This window comes from Alexandromys fortis, unplaced genomic scaffold, assembly GCF_014885135.2.
Source record: "Alexandromys fortis isolate MF-2015 unplaced genomic scaffold, M_Fortis_MF-2015_v1.1 scaffold_1, whole genome shotgun sequence".
Classification (NCBI taxonomy): Eukaryota; Metazoa; Chordata; class Mammalia; order Rodentia; family Cricetidae; genus Alexandromys; species Alexandromys fortis.
This window is the reverse complement of record NW_026067927.1, coordinates 21,808,566-21,834,515: the sequence shown is the minus strand read 5'-3', so window position 1 is coordinate 21,834,515 and position 25,950 is coordinate 21,808,566. Positions and strand designations below refer to the sequence as shown.

The 25,950-nt window shown below is 45.7% G+C and overlaps 1 protein-coding gene and 1 long non-coding RNA gene across 5 annotated transcripts in view; one reads left to right on the top strand and one right to left on the bottom strand.

Moving 5' to 3' along the window:
- Nucleotides 1-12,817: 12,817 nt before the first annotated feature.
- Nucleotides 12,818-17,944, bottom strand: LOC126502672 (uncharacterized). Of its 2 annotated transcripts, XR_007592007.1 has the most exons (5): nt 17,081-17,474; nt 16,244-16,361; nt 13,824-13,936; nt 13,095-13,307; nt 12,818-13,004 (listed from the first exon to the last, which is right to left on the bottom strand). It is a non-coding gene; the product is annotated as an uncharacterized lncRNA (long non-coding RNA). The 2 variants fall into 2 exon arrangements; XR_007592008.1 differs by lacking the exons at nt 13,824-13,936; nt 17,081-17,474 and adding an exon at nt 17,488-17,944.
- A 737-nt stretch (nt 17,945-18,681) lies between these two features.
- The window catches only part of Maf (MAF bZIP transcription factor), a 333,362-nt gene continuing 326,093 nt past the window's right edge, over nt 18,682-25,950 (top strand). For 2 of the 3 annotated variants that reach the window (XM_050143856.1, XM_050143854.1), the window contains exon 1: nt 18,684-19,960. In XM_050143856.1, the coding sequence (XP_049999813.1) occupies nt 18,864-19,960 (1,097 nt within the window). In that variant the 5' untranslated portion in view covers nt 18,684-18,863. Of the gene's footprint in view, nt 19,961-25,950 lie in introns of all 3 variants that reach the window. The other variant, XM_050143853.1, reaches the window with a different exon arrangement.

The window sequence follows — 25,950 nt, the reverse complement described above, 5'->3', positions numbered from 1 at the left end:
GGGATCTTACCTGTCGTGGAGGGTCCCCGAGATGTGGGCCACGCATGCTATACATAAGGAAGCCACATCTTACAGTGGCTTACAATGAGGCCATGCAGATGGCAAGAGAGAATATAGGAGGCCATGTAGATGGTGGGATGGATATAGGCCCAAAGTTAGGAGACCTTGGACCTGGACCTGGACCAGGGTGTGGGCAAGTGATATTCTTTCCTAGAAGACATTTCAAAGGAATTAGACAGAAGTCAGTATCTATAATAACAAACTACAGATGAATATGTGACTCCATTAAAATGAACAGCTTCCACTGTAGGGATAATAGTCCTGCAGGTATCTTGGAATTTCCCAAGACGCAAATCAGGAGAGAGAGAGAGAGAGAGAGAGAGAGAGAGAGAGAGAGAGAGAGAGAGAGAGAGAGAGAGAGAGAGAGTTGTTGGTTTTAACGTCTCTCCTATGCCAGAAGCTGCCACACTCTCTCATGAAAAATTTAAAAAACAGTTTTGAAAAAAAATGTGAATGGATGGGCAGATGGTAGACTTCTAGTTGAGAAGGTTTAGTGACCCTTCAACAAAATGCCAAAATTGTTCTGATAAGCAAGAAAAGCCTGGAGAGATGGAAGTATTCTTCCTGAAAGCCCCTTGGGAGTCAGTTTTGTTTGTTTGTTCTTGTTCTTTTTGGTTTGGGATGGTTTTCTGAGTCCCTTGGCTAACCTCAAACTCACTGTATATCCAAAGATGGCCTTGAACTCATAATCCTCCTGCCCTCACTTCCTATGTGTTAGGATTATATGAATGTAGCATCATTCCTGGCCCATATGAGCACTGGATCCATTATATAGATCTGTGCAGAAATCTATAGTGCCGGAGGATCAGTTAAGACAAGACAGAAGCACTGTCTCTCCCAAGCTGCGGGAAGCCTGGGTGCTGAATGTGTGTCAGGGCTGTTTGACTCTGTGACTTATTTAGGGACACATGCTCTTATCCCTAGCCTTCCCTGGCTCATCCTCCCGTAAATTGTGAAGCACAGTGCATCGCACAGACCCAGCTCTTTCAGTGCTTCGTGGACTCCCCCAGTGTCTCTGTCTCCACTCTCTGTCTCTACAGAATCCTAGTGTGAGCACAGAGCTAATCCCTGACTTCACTCTACCCTGGCTCTACATCCCTGCTTTTCTGTTCCTAGCATTCTGCCCTGTGATAGAAGAAGGCTGGGTTAAGCCTCCACAGGTAAAAACTCAGCAGTAAAGGCATTTGCAGTTAGAATAGTTCACAACATGGGAAGGAGAGAGTCGCCATGATTCTCCCGCTCCAGACAGACGCAGGTTAAGATCCTCCCTGGTAAGCCAGCTCGTGGGCTACATAGAATATTAGAAATGGGTTAGAACAATATGTAAGAGCTAGCCAATAAGAGGCTACAGATAATGGGCCAGGCAGTGTTTGAAAGAATACAGTTTCCGTGTAATTATTTCGGGCATAAGCTAGCCATGAGGGCGGCCGGGTGCCGGGGACGCAGCCCTGCCGCTCCTAATGCAACAGGAGTCAGGTGACCAGCAGGTGGGATGTCATCCCTACTAGCTGCACATCAGAAGAGTGAAGATGTTGGGGGTGTCCATCAACAGCTCGTGTGACATCTGTTTGAGGGGAACACACTTCTCTCTAGGCTGGGTTCAGAATACATCTTTACACTTTTACCAGAATGACAGATTTCACTCCAAATGGTTCTCATGGAAAGACAGAAAGTTCATGGAGAATGAGCCACTGACCTGTTATTCCATCACTGATATGTGGGTATCATTGTCAAGCCTTAGGAGTGCTCAGAAGAGGCCCCAGGAGACTGTATTATTTCATAGGTGAGATGGGACAATTACAGTACATTCAATATTTGTGCAATCAGAGTAAGTATCAGGGCAAGTATATATATATATATATATGTATGTGTGTGTATGTAAATGTCTATACATACATACATACATACATGCATGCATACCACATGAGAGTTTCACTTTTGAAAAACACCACCACAAAATGTAATTGACTTTGGGCATGGAGGAACATATCCACCATAGCTTAACTTTCTGTTCAAATTTTCAAGATAATGTTTTATTTAACAAAGGAATAAAATAACACTACTTTGGAAGGTTTCACTAAGAACCCTCTCCACATATATTCTAAAGGGCTAATTCTCTTATTTCCAAGAGGTAAAAAGGTGTGTCTAGAAGATATTTCAAAGAAGTTCAAAAGCTACTCTTGCCCTGATGTCATTTTTCACATTCCTGTGGAGCTATTTACAGTGTTTCTAAATTCTGCATATAGTAATGATTGGGTAGGTGGATGGACTGATGGATAGATGAGGGGACAGAAAGACAGACAATGGATCTGAGGGATAGGTGAGTGGATGGATGGAAGGATGGATGGATTGAGGAACGAATGGGTGGATAGGCAGGCAGGGAGGCAGGCAGGTGAGCAGGTGAATGGACAGGTAGATGGATAGGTGAGTGGATGGATGGATGGATGGATGGATGAATGGATGGATGGATGGATGGACAAATGAAGAGACATGAATAGAAAGACAAGAGATCAGATGGGTGGGTGGATGGATGTATAGATGAGCAGACAAAATGATACAGAGATGACAGCCATTTTAACCCCTTTTCTTGAGACTATCACAAAGCATTACATACAAAAAGCTGCCAGTTGGTGAAGATGTGGCCTGTGATCTCAACAACACACTCACAAGTCACTCCTTTGCATGTCTGAGACTTGGGATGAACTCGGCCTTAATTAACAGACTTGACTATTGTTTGATCTTCAAAGTGTTGGTATTCTAGAGTCTCCTGTGTGGCTTTGTGCATAGACCAAGCACATAAAAATGCAAAAGAGGGGCAGTGTGACTCTAGAAAAATCTCTGAAACCTCTGCAGTTAGTAGGTGGGAACCCAAGAGTTGGGCCAGGGAACTGTACATGAGACCTTCTTTCAGGGTTCATCATCAAATAGTCTAGAGACGAGAAAACCTTCTTTCATTGAGTGTCCCCAATTCCTTGCTCACCTCCACCTACATCGCTGGCCTGATATGTAGTATGAGTCCACTGTGGGTGGAGTCATCAGTTTCAAGGGAAGCTAACTTCTGTAAGAGAGGCCTGGTGTCAAGAAAGCCTGTGATAAAGTCATGATGAACCCCTAACCTCAAAAGCCTATCCTCATAGACAAATAATGCAGGTGGAGTGGTCCTCCTCTCTGACTTCACACAGGAGGCTGTGCTTTCCCTGAAGCAGAGACGTTTTATGATGATGTGAAAGCCTCCTTATTCTCTAGGTCTTCTCAATGCTCTGTGGAGGAAAAGACCGCATGATCTGTATCCTTGATGCTTTGTGCCTTGGATGTTGTTCTTCCCTTAGCAACAGAATCTTTCTATAAAGAGTTCTGAATTTCCCACTCCATTCTTCTGAGAGAATTCCAACCTATTCCTAGTCATGCGGGAACTTCTGGGGCCTGGGATCTGATTCAGCTGGAACAAGGACACAGACCTCAAACCAGAGATCCTGTTCCGGTCACTCACAGAGCGTGGAGAAAAGGAGGAAAGGGGCAGCTGTGGAGAGAATTAGCAGGAACCCAGACACAGAAAGGCTTTGTGTTTTGACTGGGGTAGACACAATTGGGTAAAATTACACAAAGTGAAACACACTGACACATATACTTACAGAGAGAGAGAGCACACGAAACTCATGTAAGATGGGGAGGTTGAAAGAATGTCAGGCTCCTGGCTTCTAGGTCTGGGAGAGGCTGGTAAAGGAACCCCACATCTGCCCAGGCAGTTGCTTACAACTACATTGGACCCTTCACCCCAGCATTTTAAATATTGAAATGCATCTTCAGCCACGCTGAAGTCACAAGTGCCAAGCCAGAGCATTTACTGAACAGAGCGGAGGTGTGTCAGCCATTTGGCTTAGCAATGAACTCACAAAGAAGCTCTCTCCACGCTGGACTTCTCCCAGAAGCAATGGAGTCGTCATTCTGACAAGGAGGAAGATGGGCTAAGATGCACCTGCCAGGGAGCTCCTAGGGTCTGCAGGTATCGCTGCTAGAATAACTACAGACTTTGATAACAGATGAGGATTAGGGTACAGAAGCCTCTGGTGCACCTGCATCAGTATCTACAGGGAGAAACATTCCAGAACCCCCAGTGGGTACCTGAAATCTCTGATATTGCTATACTCTGTATGCGAATACTGACGTCATCCATATGATCACCAGAGGCAGCTAAGTAACTAATGGGTGGGTATCACACACAATGCGGACGCACCAAAAGAGAGATGGTTCGTATTCAAGGTGGGATGAAGTGTGATGTCTTGAGAATTCATTATGTTGTTCAGAATGGTGGACAGCTGCAAACTCACTGACTTTGGAATTCTAGTGCTTTTCTGCTAGAATTTCTGGATCTGGGATGCCGATGAATCACTGGAACGGAAGAAAGTAAAACCGACATCAAAGGAAGGCTGATTTCTGCCCCTCCTCTCTCTCAACAAGCCACTTCCAAACCACTGCTGCAACTTTTCTGTGTCCGAGGTCCTTCTCTCGGACCTAAAAGGATGTCTGCTTTAGTCCACGACTGCTCCCCTGTAACCCATCGCTCCCTCTTCCTCTCTAGGCCATCTATTTGTTGTAGCAACTAGAACATATATTTTAGGCCGTTTCCCAGATTCTTAGTTTGAATGATTATGGACTTGCTTCTCCATCTCCTGCATTTTCTCTAAACAGAGAATCCATCATGGCTTAGTGGCAACATCCTCCTCACTACCAGAGCACCCGGATGCTATTGGAAAGAAACAGATGCTGCCAACAGAGGGACCATTTCTAGACAATTAGGTCCTCTTTCAAATAACTTTATCCTGAACCCCGCTTCCCCGAGACATATAAAACAGACAGCAAACACATGCCGGTGTACACGTTTGGGATGTAATTCCAAAGCAAACAAAATGCACAGGCTTGTGCAACAGCCAAGAAGGACCGGCACTGCAGCTCCTTGCAGCTCAGTTTTGGGGAACAGACCTCTCTGACGGTAAATTCCAATAAAGTTGGTGGGCGTTGCACTAATGACTATACTCTGAGTCACCTATAGGGACTTATAATCACGCAAGGATTACACACTAGGATGGCGGAGGGAGATGTCAGCAATTCTGATCCGATGGGAACCTGATTTCAGAAGCAATTCTGTAATAACTCTGATGCTTTGGTTAAGGACCTCACAGTAATACTCAACTCCGAGATGAGGGCCAGGAGAGAAGTGAAAAAGTGTAGGGTTATTTATTACCTTGATATTTGTACCTTGGGATAGGGGAAAAGATCACCAACCTCATTGATAAATAAAAAGCGAAGTGTGTTTGTGTGTATGTGTGTGTGTGTATGTACATGTGCATGCACGCGTGCCCATGTGTCCATGTTCAGGTTAGCATATCAGTGGATATATGTGCATCAGTGTGTATGTACCTTCCTGTGGAGGCCAGAGGTCAACAACATGGATACTGCTCCTCGGGCATCATCCATCTTATTTGAAACAGGGACTCCCGCTAACCTAAAGTTCACCTAGCAGGCTAGCCTCACTGTCCATCATGCTGCAGAGATCCACGTGTCCCTGCTGGAATCCAGGGCTGGGATTCCATGAGAAGAGAACCAGATGCAGCTTTCTGCATGAGTTCTGGGGATCGAGCGCAGATGCTCACACTCGCATGGCTAGCACCTCACTGGCTGAACTCCCTGCCCCCTTTGCACCTCAGTGCTCAGCCAAACCCAACTGGCAGAACAAAACATGTTTGTGTGACACCAATACCAAGTTGGGGAGGATTCGGCAAATTCCGCAAAAGATGAAGAACATTCTTACAAAGAGAGAGAGGGATTAAAATCTCTGTGTTCCCTTCACTCCTTTTTTCCCTTTCCCACCAAGAGCATCCAGGAAGGCAGTGGCAGTGGCTCGGGGTCAACCTGACATCCTTACACAGGGACCAACATCAAAGGAAATGCCCGAGTTTGGGCTCTTCCTTCTACCTCACTCCTTGATTCCTTTGCTTTTCTTGGGAGGCAGAAAGTCACACAGGGATGTTACAATAACGCGTTGTGGTAGCCGGAACAATGATCTCAGATCAAAGGACTCATTGCTGTGCACGTGAAACAAATCATTTGGTCAGCTGGCCAACACTCACTGGGCACCTCTCAAAGCCCCATACTGAGACGGACCACTTACCACTGCCAGCCATGGGATGACCATGACCTCTTACTGTATCATCTCATAAACTATTACACTATTTACATGAGTCTACACTGCACACTGCCACGCCGGGTCATGTTTGACGCCAGGTTTACTATCTGCTTTCTTGACTGTCTCCTTACGATAGATTACCAAGGGTTTTAAGAGTGTGAACTTTGCAGCCGTGTCTGGAATCAGAACTGCTACCATTCTATCAACACCTGATGTAAGAAAAGGCCTCTTAGGGGGGGACCTACCGGGAAACCAGGGAGTACCTTCGCTTTGTCTTTGGTTAGCAGGGAGCAGTATTGACATAAATATAGGGCTATTATGACTATCCAATGAGTTCAAACTGAGGTCAAGGCCTGGTGAGTATCAGATACCTCTTGGCTGTTAGTAATGTTGTAATTTGGTGGCTGGCTCCGTCAGATCACTTAGGATACAGTTCCCCCTGGCTCCCTGAGTATAAAGCTCAAATCATTCCCCAGGTTCCTGACCCTCTCACTTTCTGAGTCCGAGTCTGAACCAGTCTGACATGTCATCACTTTGCCATGGGGTCAGGCTCAGAGATGTGCATATGAGCCAACAAATGAGCCAGCCTGTTGGCACCCAAACCATGGCTTTGATGATCCTGACTGAGGCTTCTCCTCACTCCCTGGACCCAGCTTTGGAGGGCTTAGGGTCAGAGTGGCTCTAGCCATCTTGATCACATGAAGGTTGTCTTTCCTGGAGCTCACATAAACACTTGATGCCTGTCCCCAGTCAGCCCCAAGTTCATCTCTATCCCTGGAGCTTTGGATCCTATGTCGTCTGATGGTTGCATAGCATTGCTTTATACATAGGGAGACCCAGAGACAGAAAAGTCACACAGACAGCACCTCCAAGATCACATACCAAAAGCCACAGCCCTGCCTGGCTGCGATTCTGTGTTACTTTCGAGAGCCATGCTGTGTGACTCTTGAAAGGGTCAGAGCTAGCATCCTGGGGACCTAGAGGAGCCGAGATGGCAGTACAGTGTTCACCTTTATCAAAAGCATGGCAGATGCTAAGAGCTTTGGGTGCAACACTGCCCATGAGCCGTGCCTGGAGGAATGGGCAGGATCTGGACATGTTGAAATGGGGACAGGCCTGGTATTACAAAAGAAGTCTTACAAAACCGTGTCTGTGCCTTGAAGCCCCAAGGAAGCAGCTATGACGCAAAGTTGGAGCGGAGCCCTCCCATCAGCAGGCAGCTTACTTATACCCAGATGCTTCAGCTTATCCCTCCGTGCACCCAGCCATGCATGCCAGCAAGAGGGACTGTATTCTGTCTTGGCTCCTGGACCTGTGCATCTCCATCATACTCTCCTGCTTATTCCACCCTGGAAAGATGTAGGCTATGCAAGGAACCAAAGAAGTAGTACCCTGGTGACGGAGGCACAGGACAGGTAGACGGGGTGTGAGGCAAACACGAAAATTGTCGTGTGACAGAGTGGTTGGCCACCCTGTAGTTATCCAAGTTGTCTTTCCTGGAACATTCTGGCTAGATTATTTTATGCAAGATCAGAGCGATCATTTGATAAATCACTCATTTGATAAGCATATCTTGAGCGCTTACTGTATACCAAGCACTTATTTACAATGGGTTCATGTAGAGAAGAGACAAGAGTTGCTCTGATGGCTAGGGTTCCAGGTGCTCGTGGGGGTAAAAAGCTAACAAGACACCATTTTAGGACTCAAGGCCAGAGTCTTCCCTGTGTGCCTGGCCTGTCTTGAGAGGCACTATTCAAAAGGACTTGATAAGGCCTCTTTCTTACAGAAACCCTAAGATCCGAGGAAAGATGGAGACAAACCAGTAATTAGGACTGCAGGCAAGAAAGGTAGAGCACTCAGAATTCTAGGTATGGGAGACCCTGAGGTTCAGGAAAGAGAGGGTAGGGGAAGGGGAGAAGGGGGGTGGTCTTTTTCCAAGTTCTAGTGTACTCTGAAGTCCATGCTGGGAACTGAATGCATGCAGTCCCTGGTACACACTGAGAGAGTATGCTCTCCTGTGCTTACCCCACACAGGAGGCAAAATGCCAAGCAATTGGTACCTATGTATGTCATACTCATAAAGCCCCTGTCTACCTCTGATTGAGGGAGATGCTGATGTTCAGGTAAGACACTTGCCCCAGGATTATTGGGATTCTTAGGTAGGCTTCTCGGCCCCAGGAAAAGCAGGATTCCCACCAGGTCTAAGAAGTAACCGGCTGGTTCTTGGTTGCCCCAGTACTGCCCAATGTTCAGAATAATATCTGCATAAATAAGCTGCTTATCAGCTTGGAGATTCATAAGGTGTGGCCCTGCCCACTCAGACTTCACCTAGATGGTGACTTCAAAGAGTCTGTCTGACTCGGTCATTGTCACCTATAGACATTCTGCAGTGGTTCATCCTGTTTATGGATGATGATTTTGGTTACCTGTCTCACAGTGAGCTCTGGGGACCTAGAGTGGGGACATGGCCACAGTATCACCCAGTATAATTCTTAGACAATCTAGTCCTTTTGTACCCCAAAAGAGGAGCTAGAAGAAGGCATACAAGATGAACAGTGTCCCCTACTCCCCCGCAACTCCTTCTGCCCCCTAGCTTGCTAGATCACTGCCTCATGATCAGAGCCACCAATCGTATCTTGTCCCTGCTTCACCACTCCTTGAGATCAAAGGCACACAGGTCTCTAAAGAGTCCCCTCCATTCTCCTGGGCCCCAAGGATCCAGGGCCAGGTCTGCTGACCAACATGTGCCAAACTCTCTTGGGCACAAGTCAGACTAGGTCATAAATAGCCTACGGAGTATGAGCCTCAGAGGGGAGGTTTTGCAAAAACTGCACATTTAGGTTCCTTTAAGAGACCAGCAGAGAGACAAGCTGCATTCAAAGGCAGGCACGTGACACTCAGAGCTCTTCTGTTCCAGAAAATGCCTTGGATCCTCCAGCCCTCAAAATTGGCATCAGGAAAAAGCAGGAGAGCTGGTGATCTAAGCAAAAGCAAAACCAGAGAGGAGAAACGGATCTCCACTGAGCTGTGTCACTCGCCCAGAGCTCTTCCAGGGTTTAGCTGTTTGCTATTAGTCTTGGGGACCCCAATCTCAGACAAACGCTGTGCATTTTGACTAGGAAGACTCAGGCTACCGTGAAATGTGGAGGTTTACTGTATCACGATCTATGCTCCAGTAAAAAGTTTTACCTATGCCATCCAAAGCAGAAGTCTTTTTAGAATCTATCAGCAAGATACATGTCTGACACCCAGATGGAGCAATTGAATAAAGTCATCACAAAAGGGCTGGGTGATAGCTCGCTTGGTAAAGTGCCTGCCATGCCAGACTGAGGACCTGAGTGTGATTTCCCCCAAACCCACATTTTAAAAGAATCCATGCACAATAGCACGTGCTTGTTGGGAGACAGATACATTTCATTTCTGGGGCTCACTGGCCTGCCAGTTTAGCCTGCCTGGCAAGTGCCAAGCCAATAATAAATCCTATAGACAATTAATGAAGCTAAGAGGGGAGAATCAGTCTTCTCCAGGGTTTGAGTCCCATGCAGTGAGTCCTAAATACAAATATATGCGAACAATAGTAAATTATCTCGGCAGGTGTTTTGTGTGTGTGTGTGTAAGTGTGTGTGTGTGTGTAAGTGCGTGTGTGTGTGTAAAACAACAATAATTAAAGAATAAGAGGACATGCACTTAAGAAGAGAGGACATAGGAGAATTGGAAGAGGAGAGGAAAAGAGAAAATAATATAAATACAGTATCCACACATAAAATTCTCCAAAATTTTTTGAAAATTTTTAATTAAAAAAAATACCCTGTCTCAAACAGCAAAGAAACAAAGCTTATGACACCCGAGGAATAACAGTTAATATTATCTTATAGTCTCCATACAAACATTTGTATACCCACTCACAGGCATCTGGACAGATACATGTGTACACACACACATACATACATACACACACACACCATAATTATCAAACAAGCTGCGCCAGTTTAAAATGCCCACTAAGGGATTTGAATGACCCAATGGATCACTTTTGCAGTTGCTAAGGGATTAGGGAGGGACAGACTCTCCTGGGAAGCGCAGGACTTTGGCCCTTCAGTGTTGGCATTTCAACAGAGTTAGAAGAACCTCAGAGAAACAACCATGTGTACAGCTCTCCCGTGTCCCCAGGCTGTACCAGACATTTCCTGGGCACAGTGTCCGACATGCGGGGTATACTGATCTGGTTCAGACAGGCTAAGTCATTAAAAAACAAGCAAACATGAATCTCATTTGCAGCTGACTCAAAGCTGGGAAGCAAATTAAAACTAGTCAACAACACATTCTTATCCAAAGAGACGAGGGGAAGCAAGAAAAAGGCTGAAGTGAAGAAGAGGGGGCCTTCCGGAACTGCTGTTCATGTCTGCGTGCAGGATCAAAACTATGAGCATATGAAGGGACACATAGGACACACAGGAGATGTGAGAAGTGGCCCAGGGCCTGGGTCAATCACCACACATGTGATACCAGTCCCTGGAGTCACATGTCTGATGATGAAGCTTGAGAAATGCTGGTATGTAGTAAGAGCAGGCATGCTGTGACCATGGAGGCTGAGTGTCACACTTGCTGGGTGATGGGAAGACAGCCTGGGCAACTGGGCTTAACTCTGGGACTTGAGCCCTCAAAGGACAGCAGCGATCATGTGGTCTTACCTGGGAGATGGCAGCCAGGGGGCATGGCCCTTAAGAGCAGAGCAGAGGTACAAATGCTAGCTGTCTATTTAGAAGAAGCAAAAAGCAGGGGACAGGTGTTGATTTCCCCAGGACCCTGCAGCCCATGAGAACTTTATCAATACACATGAGCATATGCATATACTCATATTCATGAGTATACAGCCAAAATGAATATAAAGAAAGGGAGTTGACCCAATGCTAAAAGAGAAAACACAAAGCAATTTTAATTTTTTTATTAAATATTGTGTGTGTGAGTGTGGGACATGGTACGGTGCATAGGGGCATGCACATGCCCAGCTTACCCATGGAGGCCGGAAGACACCCTTCGAGAGTCGGCCCTTTCTTTCCACAGTTAGTTCTACGGATTGAACTTAAGACATCAGGCCAGCATAGCAAGTGCTTTTACCCACTGAGCTATCTCGCTGGCCCAACAGTCAGTGTTTTCACGACCTCATAAACTCTTGAAAAAATGGATGGGCAGGATAGAAGACAAAGTTGACAGATCGTGAGCATGCTCAGAGGCAACCAAAGACATGTTGGAATTGCATGTGGACTCCTGTAGGTCCTGGGCACTTTGGGTTCCATGGATCTATTTCAATTTAAAAAAAGATGATAATAATAATAATAATATACTTTCTGCCTACACCACTGTGGTAGCAGTTATGATGCATGCTAAATTAATATTCCTTTCTTCTCTTCTGGTTTGCAAAAAAGCTCACATGGTTGTTTCTGGGGGCCACAGCAGCCTCTGGCAGCACATCCGCTCTGCCCATTAAGAAAGGGTTAAACACCTTGGCCTCCAGTGGGATTCTGTCAGGTAAATTCTACTTTCAAACAGAGTAGCACCCAGAGTCCACTTTGGGATCCACGCAGATGGATTCTGAAGGGAACACCAAGAAGGACCCATGTCCACGCTGTGATTCTATTCTGTAAGGCCCAGACTCCAATACCCTAACCATGACAGAGGCTGACACCCAAAGTCAAGAGCCACAGCCCGAGGTGGAAATGAAGCCTAGCAGCTCTTTTGTGCGCTGTCTTATTTCTACTTACACACTTAGTCAACAGAGAATGTGCAGCTGAGGCAGAGGCATGACAAATACAGCATGATAGGACCTATCAATCTAACTTTAGTTATTATCTGAGTGGGGATGAGGAACCCTCTGGGTGCCTTCACAGAACAGCGGCAGAGAACGCTCCAGGGCACCCATGATGCACCAGGAACAACAACAATACAAAACAGAACCGGAAAGGACCCCCTTGCCTCAGGCCCTAGCCAAACTCGATCAGAAACAAGTTTAGTGCGTCTAAGCCCAGTTGGTATATGCTAGAACTGCATTGCACTCCTAGGTTAAATGGCTTTTAGACGCCTCTGGAACAAGGGCTTAGCGGCACCCTATGACCAGGTGAACAGCGCTTCACACAACTGACCCCGCCACCAAGGTGCCCTGAATAACTAACCAAGAAAGGCACGGGCTGCCTAAAGATTCTTCTTATCGTGTATGCATTCTATACAGTCCCCTTGCCCCCTGCTCCTTTAAAAAATCCAGTTTAAGTTGAAGACAATAAAAATCTTTGAAGGACTGAAGGCTTTGGAGCTAAATTCCTCCCTTCCCCATATAAGTGAGAACTGGATCAAAAGGGATGGAAATGCAAGGACGGAGAACAAGCAGTCTCTAATTGAAAAAAAAAAAAAAGGGGGGGGAATCTAAGGAAATGGCTGTGCCTTGACAAAAGAAAGGGCAAAAGAGAGTCAAGTGTGGAAATCTGTTAATTTGGAATGTCAAGAGCGGGGAGACGAGCTCCAGCGTTTTACATCTCTGCCCACCGTCTGAAACCCAAAGAAACCCTTTCATTCCAGTAGTCGTGTGTCCCCAAAGCAATTTATTAAATTAAAGCCTCCATCTGCCAGGCCACGCCTGGGGTCCGCGGGGTGCAGAAAAGGAGGAGAGATGAGCAAAACCCGCTGCATCGGCCCCGGGGAACAGCAGAGTTTTCCACAGCTCAGATCGACCACGGAAGGCCGGGTGCAGATATTCCGAGGAAGAAGTCTGAAGAAGCAAAAACAAATGACATAGGAAGAAAATAAGCAGAGTCCCCAAGCTCTGTCATTACTACTAATGTACTCTCCCAGTCCTTACCCTCCCAGGCAGGAGACATGACGATATTCGCTGTTTGCTGAAAACCCGTGCTTTCTGTGAGCGTCCTCCAATAAATAACCTTAGCATTGTTTGAGGAGCCGAGAACCTTCTGCCATTCTCCCGCCCTGCTCCGCACAGTCCCCCATCTGAGTGTTAGCCTTGGAAAAAAGCCTGGGAGTCTCATTCATCTACCCTTTGCTTTCGCCAACAGCACTAGAGAAAAAAAAAAAAAAAAAAAGAGGTCTGAATTTATTGTACATATGTTTGTGTTCCGCTTAATAAAAAGAAACCTATATTTTAAGATAAACTTTGTTAGTAATTCATGAAGTGACTATTTATGCTAATCAGGCAGAAATATATTCTCCGGCATAATGCATTACATAAATTTGAATGCAAAATGTTCAATTATGAAGTAAATACAGGTAACGCAAATAATAAATTACCTCTAATAAAAATTATAAAAGATGTGTCTTCAAAGAGAATGGCTCTAACTTACAACTGTGAATTGCTTAAAGAGAGAAAAATTAATAAAGACTGAATTGCTCTGATGATTATTTAGCCCATAACTCACCTATTCATAACAAGTCTTCGTAATCAGACTGTTGTTTCTCGCCCTCCGATGCAAGCCAGGACTGTTTCCTCAGCAATTTTACCCTTATCAGATTATCTCGTCTGATTCTATTAATTTTCTCCCATGAATCTGCTAACAGCAGTCTGTGATTTACTTACCCTGCTAAGTGAAGACGGCTAAAAGGATTTATCTAACACTAGACCTAGGAACAGAGTAAGCCTTATCACTCCAGTCCTCTCCAGAACTCTTGCAGATCAATGGAGTCGGTTTCCTACAGAGATTTAGTGGACACTGGTTAGTTCAGCACCGTAAAACCGGCTCGCACAAAAATAAAGCCCTCGGAAGCTTCGAGCTACATACACCCTGTTCACTTTAGAGATTCTGGATGTCGGACTGAAACAAGACATGTTTGAGGGGTAGTAACTTGTGATGAGGAAAAGTATGGTCCTTTTAGCCTACAATATTTGCAATTTAGACTTGACAGGCCGTCTACATCTCCATCCCTGTTCTCGTGAAGCTGTCTGTAGATTGATTGACTCAGCATCATGGCTGCTCTCTCTGATGTTTCCAGGTCTCCTCGAATGACCAGTCAGATGCCCTTCTTCCCACCCAGACTGTTATACAAATACTCATGGCTTTCAGAAACCTTAATGCTACCAGTTTGAATTGGTCTATCACGACAGACATGCACTTTCTAAATCCCTGTATATAGCTGGCAGAGATCACTAAAGTATATATGGGAGTGAGGGGGTTCATATTGTATTTGGATTAGATTGGCTTGGCTAGAAGAAAAACAAACAGTGCTAGCAACGAAGTCGCCAGCACTATGGCCGGCTATAATTGTGGGGAATCAGGAACCTGAATGGGACTAAATTAAAATGAGAGCTTGCAATTGTTATCAAAGAAACGCTGCTAACAGCATGCTGTAAATGTTTAGACTCCTCCTGTGCACCACTGAACAATGCAGAGGGGCAAAAATGGCACCTAAGTGCTAACGCCCTCCAGTTACATGTTTTTAAAGAATATGTTTGCCCCCCTCTCTCTTTCTCGTTTTCAAACGAAAATGGGAACTTGTAAAAGGCTCTGAAAAAGAAGAGGAAGAAAAATGCTATGGCTGACAATGGCAAGAATGAAAAATAAACCGTAAAAAAAGTGTAGATAATAATACAGTTAGCTGGCCAGATGTGGTCCCTGAATGTCTAGAAATGGTATATAATTGTGACAATTGGGTGTGTGGCTGTGGAGCTATAGGGCATGGTGTCCAACATCAGCAATTTTTGTTCATAAAATGATGTTTATTTATAAATATAGAAGTCTCCATGCCACTGGCCCAAAACATGCCTTTTTTTGAGAGAGAGAGAGAGAAAGAGAGAGAGAGAGAGAGAGAGAGAGAGAGAGAAAGTGAGAGACAGGGGGCAGGGATTATACTTTACAGCTTTTAACAAGAATTTTAACACGAATTTTAACAAAATTTTTAACAAAAATTTTAATGTCCAAAAATCCTAAAAGTTATCATAAAAATGAATTCTTTCTAAGGACACATATTCGTATTTTACTTAGAAACATAAACATCAGGCATATATGGCTAACGATTTTTAGAACGACCTGAAAACCACGGCTAACCAGCACAGCGTTGCTGTGATTTTAAACACTGGCTTTTCTTTCGAGTGTATACTGCCATCCTTAGCTTCATTACTGGGTGGAATATTGTTTGGGAGGAGGGAAGCCAAGCCAGACGTCTTTTCTGGTCACATAAATATTGACATAGTCTTCACTCTTTCTCCCCCCAAAGTGGAACTAAACACAGTTCACACCACCCCAACAAAGCACTCCTCTAAAGCGAAACCACCCTTATAAACAATCACTGCAGAAACAGTATTAAAGAACGGCGTGTCTAGAAAATACCAACAGAGCAGGTCCTTTAGAATTAAGATGTCTCTACGTATTTACCAGGTTGTCTACCAGTAGGGGTGCCAGAGTTTGTCGATGAGAAATTAACAATGGTCTAAATCTGGTGTCCCAAGCCTGTGAGTGACCCACAACACCATTTTATAAACAGAAAAAAATGCTATGGGGTGTGGGAGTTTGAGACCGCACTTAGGTACAATGTTCACAAAGATGGCTTAATACATGACTTAAGTGTCAGAAGTCAGGCTTTCCTGAGAGTTACTTTTCAAATAAACGATTTTATACCACTGCAATAGCTTTGCTTATGAGAGATGCATTTCATACCACTGAATTACAAGGAAGTTTAATTCTATATTTATTGCCACAAAACCCGTTAAAACTCCCTCCTTGTGATTTGAAAGAGCCTGGGCCCTGTTATATGGCACTAACGTGCACAGGTCTCTTCGCTCAAAAGACATCCTCCAAGGACTGAGTCTATGGACCTCTTCCGAAGCAACGAAGTGGGCCATTAGAGGAAGAAAAAAAGATTTCAGCACCTACTCGCAATTTCTGTAGGCCCTTTCCTACAACGTTGGGTTCTCCCACTCTGGTCTTGCTAGCTTTTGCCCCTCTTGCCTGAAAAATCAGCGTCTTCTCACTTTTCTCAAAAACAGATTAATTTTCAACTAACCTTTGCCGAAAGGTGGCGCTGTTGAGGTGAAAACCAACTCGATCCAACAATAGTTTTTACTCTGGATTCTTTTGCAGGCTTTTCGAATTTTTTTTTTTAGTACACCCCTATAGACATCCTGCATAGAGTTAAAATAAATACGATTAACACCAAATGCATTTCCTTCTACGAAGAAATCTATAGTCCCAATTTCCAAGCAGGTGAACCTGTCTTCCAAATATTGGGCGGCTTCAGACAACGTTTCTTTCCCCTGTCAATCCCCGCTCTTTCGACTTGCCTATCGCTTTAAAATCTTAGAAAAGAGTTGTTAGTTTCTTTTCTTTTTTGTTTCTTTCCCTGCCTCCCCCAAAATTTTTGCATAACTTTGGAAGAAATCAGTTTAGAAAACTAAACCGGTTACTGATATTTGTAACGGGAGGGGGGCAACCCTACCCCACCCCCACTCTGGGTTTCCGGACTTGTTCAGAGAAGAAAGCAGTTTAAAATTTAACCCTTGGAGAAGAGTGAGGGAAGGCTCTGAGGTATTGTTCCCCCCCACTTGACCACCAAATACCAAATAATTAAACCAGAAGAGAGGGCAAAGGGCGCCCAGGACCCTGATAAACAGGGTTCGGATTTCATAATGATGAAGATGGCATCGGTGGGGGGGAGGCGGGTTCTCAAGCACGGTTGAAGTTTCACAAATGGAAAGGATGGTGGATGGATAGCAAAGCCGGCAGAGAAAAGACTGGGGGGGGGGGAGAAGGGAGGCGAGAAGATAGAAGGCGGATGAATATGATTCTCAGAAGCTAAACTCCCAGCCTGAGTCAGGAGCCTCAGAGATGAGCCCCGACTGACCCAGCGTCCGGGAATCAACTTGCTGGAAAAGCCGACCAATCACTCTCTCCAAGGGCCGAAGATGCCAGCGGGCTAGTCATTATACAGAACGTCCCAAACACTGTAGGCCCCCTCGTTTTTTTTTTTTCAAGAGAGTCATACAGGCTTTCTTCTCCCCGCGAAATCCAAACCAGTACAGGCGCACCGTGCACCCGTGCACCGTACACCGCGCGCCGCGCGCATTCTGGGTGCCCGCACCCTTGGCGCCCCCATCTGATCACCTCACTAGGAGAGGGACAAAGAGTTGAGCCAAGTTGGGCCCGGGAGCATCAGATTCTGTAAAGGAACGTAACCCCTCCCCCTCCAACAGCCACGGAGGATGCTGAAGGCGAATCAAAAAGCAAAAACTGCAAGACGAATAAAAGCACCTTGTCAGGGTGCGGGACCGGCAAGGGACAGGAGCGTTCAGGCGGATCTCTGCAGCGCCAGAGTTGCGGCTCAGCAGGGCAGGCCTCTCTCGAGCTCCGAAGAAAAGCAAACCGTCCTCCCGGGTCGTCCCGGATTCCAGCCGCCCTTTTAGCAAACTCTGTCCCCTGGTGCACTAAACTTCGCGCGGGGCTGGGGTGGGGGACGTTACTCCCTGGCTGCCCCAGAGCTGCGGCGCCGCAAGGGTTAAGCCAGCCTGTCCCAGCTGACAGTCAGCTGATTGGGCTGTGATTGACAGCTCCGAAAAGTTTCCTTGTTTCTATACTATTATGCTAATCGCGGCCGCTTTCGCCGCCTCCCATTGGAGGAGAGTACCAGTCAATTTCCCATTTGAGTCTGACGTCACGGGTGCTATAAAACTCAGCAATTGCTTTAAACTCTTCTCGCTGGATCAGAGGCTTTAAAATCTTTTTTCATCTTGGAGCTGTAGCTTGAGCTGCTAGTCCGCTCGGCCTCTCCCCCCACACCCTTTTGCTCTCGGCCTCGCCTTGGCCCAGGACTTTGCAATTTTGCTTTTTTTTTTTTTTTAAAAAAAAGCCAAAACCAAAAAAAAAAAAAAAAAAAGGCAAGAAAGAACTAAACTCCCCCCTCCCTTGCCTCCAGCCGGCCTGCACCTCGGTCTTGCACTTTGCACGGAGGGAGAGGGTGAGAGAGAGAGAGAGAGAGCGCGCGCGCACGCGAGGAATCCGGAGAGAGAAAAGAGAAAATAATAATAGTAATCATAAGAGCCAGGCAGAAGAGGAGAGAAGCGTGAAGTGTTAACTATCCCGGTGCCGAGACTCGCACCTCCGGGACGCCGCGCCACCCAGTCCGGGAGCAGCCACTGCGCGCGCCCCGCCTGCAGCCCGGCCGGCTTAGGCGAGCCCTCCTTATGCAAAGCGCGCAGCGGAGCGGCGAGCCGGGGACGCCGCGCACCGGGTCGGGCTCCTCCGGCATCCTCACCGCCGCCGTTATCGCCACCACCACAACCGCCAGCTGCGGAGGACCTTCCCGAGCCTGAAGCGCCCGGGATCCGAGCTCAGGGAGGCGAGCAGGCGAGGAGGGGGCCCGGGGCGAGCGGGAGAGAGAGAGAGCAAGAGAAAGAGAGAGAGCACATTGGCGTGAGCAGGGGGGAGGGAGGGCGGGCGCGGGGGGCTGCGGGCAGGGCGGGGGGTGTGTGCACGCTCGAGCTTTCGGGCCACAGCCACCGCCGCGCGAGCTAGAAGCGCCTTAGCCCGGCAAGCTGGCTCACCCGCTGGCCACCCAGCACAGCCCGCTGGCCCCTCTCCTGCAGCCCATCTGGCGGAGCGGCGGCGGCGGCGGCGGCGGAGGCAGGAGGATGGCTTCAGAACTGGCAATGAACAATTCCGACCTGCCCACCAGTCCCCTGGCCATGGAATATGTTAATGACTTCGATCTGATGAAGTTTGAAGTGAAAAAGGAACCGGTGGAGACCGACCGCATCATCAGCCAGTGTGGCCGTCTCATCGCCGGGGGCTCGCTGTCCTCCACCCCCATGAGCACGCCCTGCAGCTCGGTGCCCCCGTCCCCCAGCTTCTCGGCGCCCAGTCCAGGCTCGGGCAGCGAACAGAAGGCGCACCTGGAAGACTACTACTGGATGACCGGCTACCCGCAGCAGCTCAACCCCGAGGCGCTGGGCTTCAGCCCGGAGGACGCGGTCGAGGCGCTCATCAGCAACAGCCACCAGCTCCAGGGTGGCTTCGATGGCTACGCGCGGGGAGCACAGCAGCTGGCCGCGGCGGCGGGGGCCGGCGCCGGCGCCTCCCTGGGCGGCAGCGGCGAGGAGATGGGCCCCGCCGCCGCCGTGGTGTCCGCCGTGATCGCCGCGGCCGCCGCGCAGAGCGGCGCGGCACCCCACTACCATCACCACCATCACCACGCCGCGGGGCACCACCACCACCCGACGGCCGGCGCCCCGGGAGCCGCGGGCGGCGCGTCCGCCTCTGCGGGCGGCGCGGGTGGCGCGGGCGGCGGTGGACCGACCAGCGCCGGCGGCGGCGGCGGCGGGGGCGCGGCGGGGGCGGGGGGCGCCCTGCACCCGCACCATGCCGCGAGCGGCCTGCACTTCGACGACCGCTTCTCGGACGAGCAGTTGGTGACCATGTCGGTGCGCGAGCTGAACCGGCAGCTGCGCGGGGTCAGCAAGGAGGAGGTGATCCGGCTGAAGCAGAAGAGGCGGACCCTGAAAAACCGCGGCTATGCCCAGTCCTGCCGCTTCAAGAGGGTGCAGCAGAGACACGTCCTGGAGTCGGAGAAGAACCAGCTGCTGCAGCAGGTCGACCACCTCAAGCAGGAGATCTCCAGGCTGGTGCGCGAAAGGGACGCCTACAAGGAGAAATACGAGAAGTTGGTGAGCAGCGGGTTCCGAGAAAACGGCTCCAGCAGCGACAACCCGTCCTCTCCCGAATTTTTCATGTGAGTGTGACACGCGATCCCAGCTAGCCACCTTGTTAAATGCTCCGTGGGGGTCCGGCTCCTGAGTGGGCTTGCTAGTTGCAGGGCCGTGCTCGCCACCACCTCGCCCCCTCCCCTGGCGAGTTTGCTCCCCTTGGCCTTGCACACACACACACACACACACACACACACACACACCAAACTTGTGATGGTGACGACTGTTTTGAATTGGGGAGGGAAGGGGGTGTCTGGCTCATGAATTGCCAACCTGAATTCCCCATAACTTGCTAGCTTGGTTGTTTTGTTCTTTTTTTTTTTTTTTTTTAAACACCGCCCCCTTCCCAACACACACCCCGGACTTGCACAAGGGTCAAAGATCTGAGCAGAGTACTTCATGTAGGACATAGCTCACCTTTGAATCCGGCCATCAATCGCCTGTATTTTTTTCTTTCTTTCTCCTTTTTCAGTTCATGAGCTGGTGTTCATTCTCTGTGTGTGTGTGTTTATTTTGTTTGGATTTTCTTTTGTTTTTTTCTTTGTTTTTGTTTATTTTTTGGAGCTTGCCGTGTTTCCCAACCTCCGCCCTCATTCCCTCTGCACCATGTTCTTGAGATTAAAGGAAAAACAGCAGGTTTTTTTTCTTTCTCCTGAGTTCTTCTGTGAGATTGAGTTTGCAAAGGAAAAAAAAATGTGAAATGCTATAGACCTTGCAGCGTGCTGAGTTCCACCGGGTTTTTCAGCATTGTTATGCTAAAACAGAATGAACTAAAGCCCCTCCTGAACCTGCCACAATCAAGCCTGCATCAAGCTTCTGGGTGTGACTCCTGAGTTTTGGCCTTACATTGCCAAATCTGGAAGTTTAGTCTGCCATTAAAAAACAAACAAACAAAAAGACACAAAAACAAATTTACTCTCATCTCATGCATTACAATGCTTGCTACTTTGTCTTAGCAACAGTGAACTATAACAGTTTCAAAGACATTATGGAAAAGAGACATTATATTAATAAAAAAAACCTGCATGCTGGACATGTATGGTATAATTATTTTTTTCCTTTTTTCCCTTTTGGCTTGGAAATGGACTTTTGAAGACTTAGCGCATGGCATCCATACTTTTGTTTTTCAGCCTCATGACTTTTTTGAGTTCAGAACAACAACAGAAAAAGTACAACCCCAAAGCCTTCTTCCCTTGAAAGTTTGCTTCTACTCCCGACTGCTTTGAGTTACTATGAACTTCAGCCTCCCATTGTAAATGCACTGAAGGCATTCCTTGTCAAAGATACCAGAATGGGCTACAAATTTACATGGCAAATATTATAGAACATAAATTAAATATTTTCTTTTTAGTAACAATGACGCCTGCTTTGGGGCACTTTAAGTTGTGCGGTTGCCAAAAGCAGTCTAAATTTTTCTTTGAGAAGAAAGAAAAAGAAATCTGCCCCAATTATTTTTTTGGTTTGTTTTATTTTATTATTATTATTCTTTTTTTGGCTTTTGGTCATTGTCAAATGTGGAATGCTATGGGTTTCTAGTATATAATTTAATTATAGTTTTTATAATCTGTTAGCCCAGTTAAAATGTATGCTACAGATAAAGGAATGTTATAGATAAATTTGAAAGAGTTAGGTCTGTGTAGCTGTAGATTTTTTTTAAAGGCCGATGCACTAAATTGTTTACTGTTGTGATGTTAAGGGGGGTAGAGTTTGCAAGGGGACTGTTTAAAAAGTAGCTTCTGAAGCATGTGCTCGCAACTTAAATATAAGTTGGGTATGTGTAGTTCTTGCTATACCATGGACTGTATTGAAAACCAAAGTATTAAAGGGGAAATGCCCCTGTTTATATCTGTAGGGGTATTTTACATTCAAAAAAATGTATGTTTTTTTCCAAAATTAAAGTATTTGGGACTGAATTGCACTAAGATATAACCTGCAAGCATATAATACAAAAAAAATCGCAAAACTGTTTAGAACGCTAATAAAATTTATGCAGTTATAAAAATGGCATTACTGCACAGTTTTAAAGCAATGCAGATTTTTTACAGTTGTGTTGTGGTGCAGAACTGGATTTTCTGTAACTTAAAAAAAAATCCACACTTTTAAAGGCAATAACCAGTAAATGTTATTTTCAGGGACTGACATCCTGTCTTTTAAAAAAAAGAAAAAAAGAAAAGAAAAGAAAGAAAGAAAAGTAAATCTTACCACAATAAATATAAAAAAATCTTTTGTCAGTTACTTTTCTTTTACATATTTTGCTGTGCAAAATTGTTTTATAACTTGAGTTACTAACTAACCACGCGTGATGTTCTACATGCTTCTCTTTCATTTTCAGTTCTGGTTATATCAAGAGAAAGAGTAATCTACAATAATAAACTGCTTTTTTTTTTTTGATTCTGTTCCGTTTCTTAGTGTACAGATTAACTGGGCCCCATGTCTTGGATGTATTGGTGCTTGAATGTGAAGTGCAAAAATGCATCCTCTTTGGTTTCTGAACAGGGGAGTTGCAGGCAGTAGCTCTAGGTGCAGTTATAGGCTATTCTGAGAGTGGAGGAGATTGGCACCATTTAGTCATTAATACTGTTTAATAGAGATATGAATGATGACATCTCAATTTTTATTCCCCAAAGTTTTTAGTTCCTCTAAATGAGCTGAGCCATTAAAAAAGGGAGAAAGAGGGAGAGAGAAAGAGGGCGAAAAGAGAGAGACAGATACACATACACATTCTCTCTCACTCTTTCTCTCTCTCTCTCTCTCCCTCTCTCTCTCTCTCTCTCTCTCTCTCTCTCTCTCTCTCTCACACACACACACACACACACACACACACAAAGAATGGATCTTTCTGGACAGATTTGAGCTTCTGACTCAGGAGTAAATCCATCTAGAGAGATGGGACCGGCAAATCTGACTCACCAGAGGTGCATGAGAACATAGACATTTAATGGTAAAGATAAACAATTCCTGCCATTTGGCCAAAAGTGATTATATTTTCTTCTTCCTTTACATGTCCTGATTTTCTTGTTGGCGCGGCCTTGACAAGACTAAATATAAACACTTTGCACAAATCAAAGTTGTTTGATTTCACTTTAACTTTTTTTAATTTAAAAGATTTTTTTATTTTTTTTTAAATGAAAGTCAGTTGTTTTAAATGAGAGAAATAAAGCCTACCCTTTCCCAACAGAATGTCTAGTTCATGCCAGGTTTAACTGTTATCTAACTACATTTCACTAGGAATATTCGAAGAGCTGTCTCCCCACACAGACAAACTAGGGATTACATGAGTTCCCAAAATATAAATATAAGAAGAAAATAATGCCTTCGTGGGGCAAAAGCTATGCTTTGATGTATTACTGTTTGTCCTCAAACCAGATTATAAACGGGATCTAATTGAAAGATAACTTGAAAAAGAAATCTTTTACCTTCGGTTGAATTCCTAAACCCTGACCCACTTAAAACTGACACAAATCCCTGCAACCATGTTACAAATACAGGCCATTTTCTCTTTTGGTAGGCCTCCCTGAAAGTTAATGGAATAGCAGACAAAGCCAACACTGTTTTGAAAATATAACTAAACACAATGACCTTTGTCTCATTTTGTTTTCAATTCTTTTTTTTTCCTTTTAAAAATGAGATATTGTAACCCATAGTAAGGTCCAGATTTTTAAGGAAACAGGTAGTTAGCTCTTCAGGCTGATGAATTCTGGACAGTTTCTCATAGGCCTTCCTGGCTCTTTTGAACAGAACACAAGACACTATCTACACTTCCTATACTAACCTGTCTCGACGAACTTGAATGCAAGTCCCCCAAACACTGAGTTTCTCTAGACAGAAATCTTAATTGCAAAACTTCTCAGATATGCTGTAAATTAGCCGTCCTCAGCTTTAGAGGTTTTTATTTCTCTGCTTACAGCCAGAAAATACACACATACCACCCCTCTGGAGAGGAGGAAATTGGTATGAAACTTGCACCAAAAACTCCATGCCAGAAGGGGAGATTTTAGGCAGATATATTCTCAGAATAAGAGTGACATTCGTCATACGATGGCTGCAATTATTTATCAAAAAGTGCGACCTGAGTTGGGGAGAAACTTAATTACATAATAATTAAAATGATTACGCATCTTGATAGGATTCTATAAGGCAGTTCAATATTAGAAGCCAGTTTGGGCCCCAGACATTAGGAAATAAAGCAGCAGCAGCAGAAGAGTGAAAATGAGGCCGAGGCACTGGCTTGAAAAACAGAGTTAACCTCCACTGGAAAACACTTTCAGGCATGCTGAAACTTTGGAAGAGAATAGTAAATAGAACTAAACAAAAACAAACAAACAAACAAAAAAAAAAAAACGAACTCTATCCCGCCCCAGTGCGTATTATTACAGAGAGATTCCTAAGTTGAAAAACAAAGCGGGGGGGGGGGGGGGGGGAGAAACAGAAAGGAATCACATAAGAAAGCCTAGCTTTCCTTTTTACACTGCATTTGGAACTTTGTCTAAATAGTGTTAAAATTCCTTTCATTCCAATAACGGAACAGCCCCACTGGCAAGCTGCAGCCATCAGTGGGCTATGCCACATTGGGAAGCCCGGCAGCACGTGCCCAGTGTGCTCATGAGATGCACATAAGATGTGTGTAAGCCGTACATTAAAATGGAATTTGCGGGTTTGGAGAATGACTTCCACTTCGTGCCCTTTCTAAAGAAAAATTACCGTGTTAGAGAAGAAGGCTAATGAATCTATAACCACCACATTAAACAATTAACTATACCGCTGTCCAAAGGGCTCAGAGACCTACAGGAAAGGGCCCCAGCGTTTATCTGCCTACCAGGCATTCAACCAAACCGGCATAATAGCTTCTAACATATAATAATAGTTTCAAAAGCATACTGGAATTAGAATCTCTGGGACGTGTGTGTGTGTGTGTGTGTGTGTGTGTGTGTGTGTGTGTGTGTGTTATACAGATATATCTATAAAGAAAACTTTCTCCAAAGCAAACAGCTAGCATTTTGAAACATCTTCAGGCTTGCTCATTCTTAGCAGTCTATCTTCATTGTTTTCCTGGCAGAGAATTGTATAAAAAACCCAAAAAGTAAGAAATTGACTTCTCCCCCCCAACCCGTGTTGGGGCAGGAGATTTATGTGACTGGGGACCTTAGTTTTTCAAAGGCCGTGGTCATACTAGTATTGACTAGTTCTTGTGATGTCAAGCGTGTTATTTGTCAGACATAGCTGCTGTAAATGAGACCAGTGAGGGCCCAAAATGTAGTTAGTTAAATCCACACCCTCCGTGTGCTCCCCCCCCACAGCCGACACCAACTACTTTATTCTTCAAGACCCTCCACAAAAAAATCACTTCCTTTTAATTTCCTGCCCTGTGTACATTTCTCCTTTTCAAAAAAAAAAAAAAAAAAAAACAAAAAAACAAATCATAACCACTTTTCACAACACATCTATCTGACATCTGAATATATTGACATCAAATAGGCCCAACCTGTACCCAACCCATAAATCTACTGCTTAGACATTTACATCTTGGTACCCGTGACCACCGAGCCCCTTTCCACACAGACGCTCCAAGGGGAGCTGCTGTCTGTTGCTGAATGTGCCTGATGCTAACATCCTGTTCTGTCCTCCCCTTTTACCTTTTACCCTAGTCTTTCTTATGTGGTTAACATCAATTCGAGATTTTTAGGCTTTTAAATAGAACTTCCTTTGGTCAAACCGCCGATTTTGCTGCTGAGAGCAGGAGGAGAGAAAAATGGTGTTCACCTTCTTGGGCATGGCACACAGCTTGGCTTTCCAGCCAGCCTCCTGCCAATTCCTGGGCCAAGTCTCAGAAGTTGCTTAGGACATATCCCAAAGCTGTAGAGCGCAGACAGAGTATCCAGGGCCTTCGTTGTCTTGCTCTGTTCCGAAGGAGGAAAACTTACCTCCATAATCACATAATTCTCAACTTGATAAAAATATTCCTACTCTATATTAGACAAATCAATACCTTAAAATCTCATTGTCACTCTGGAATCTT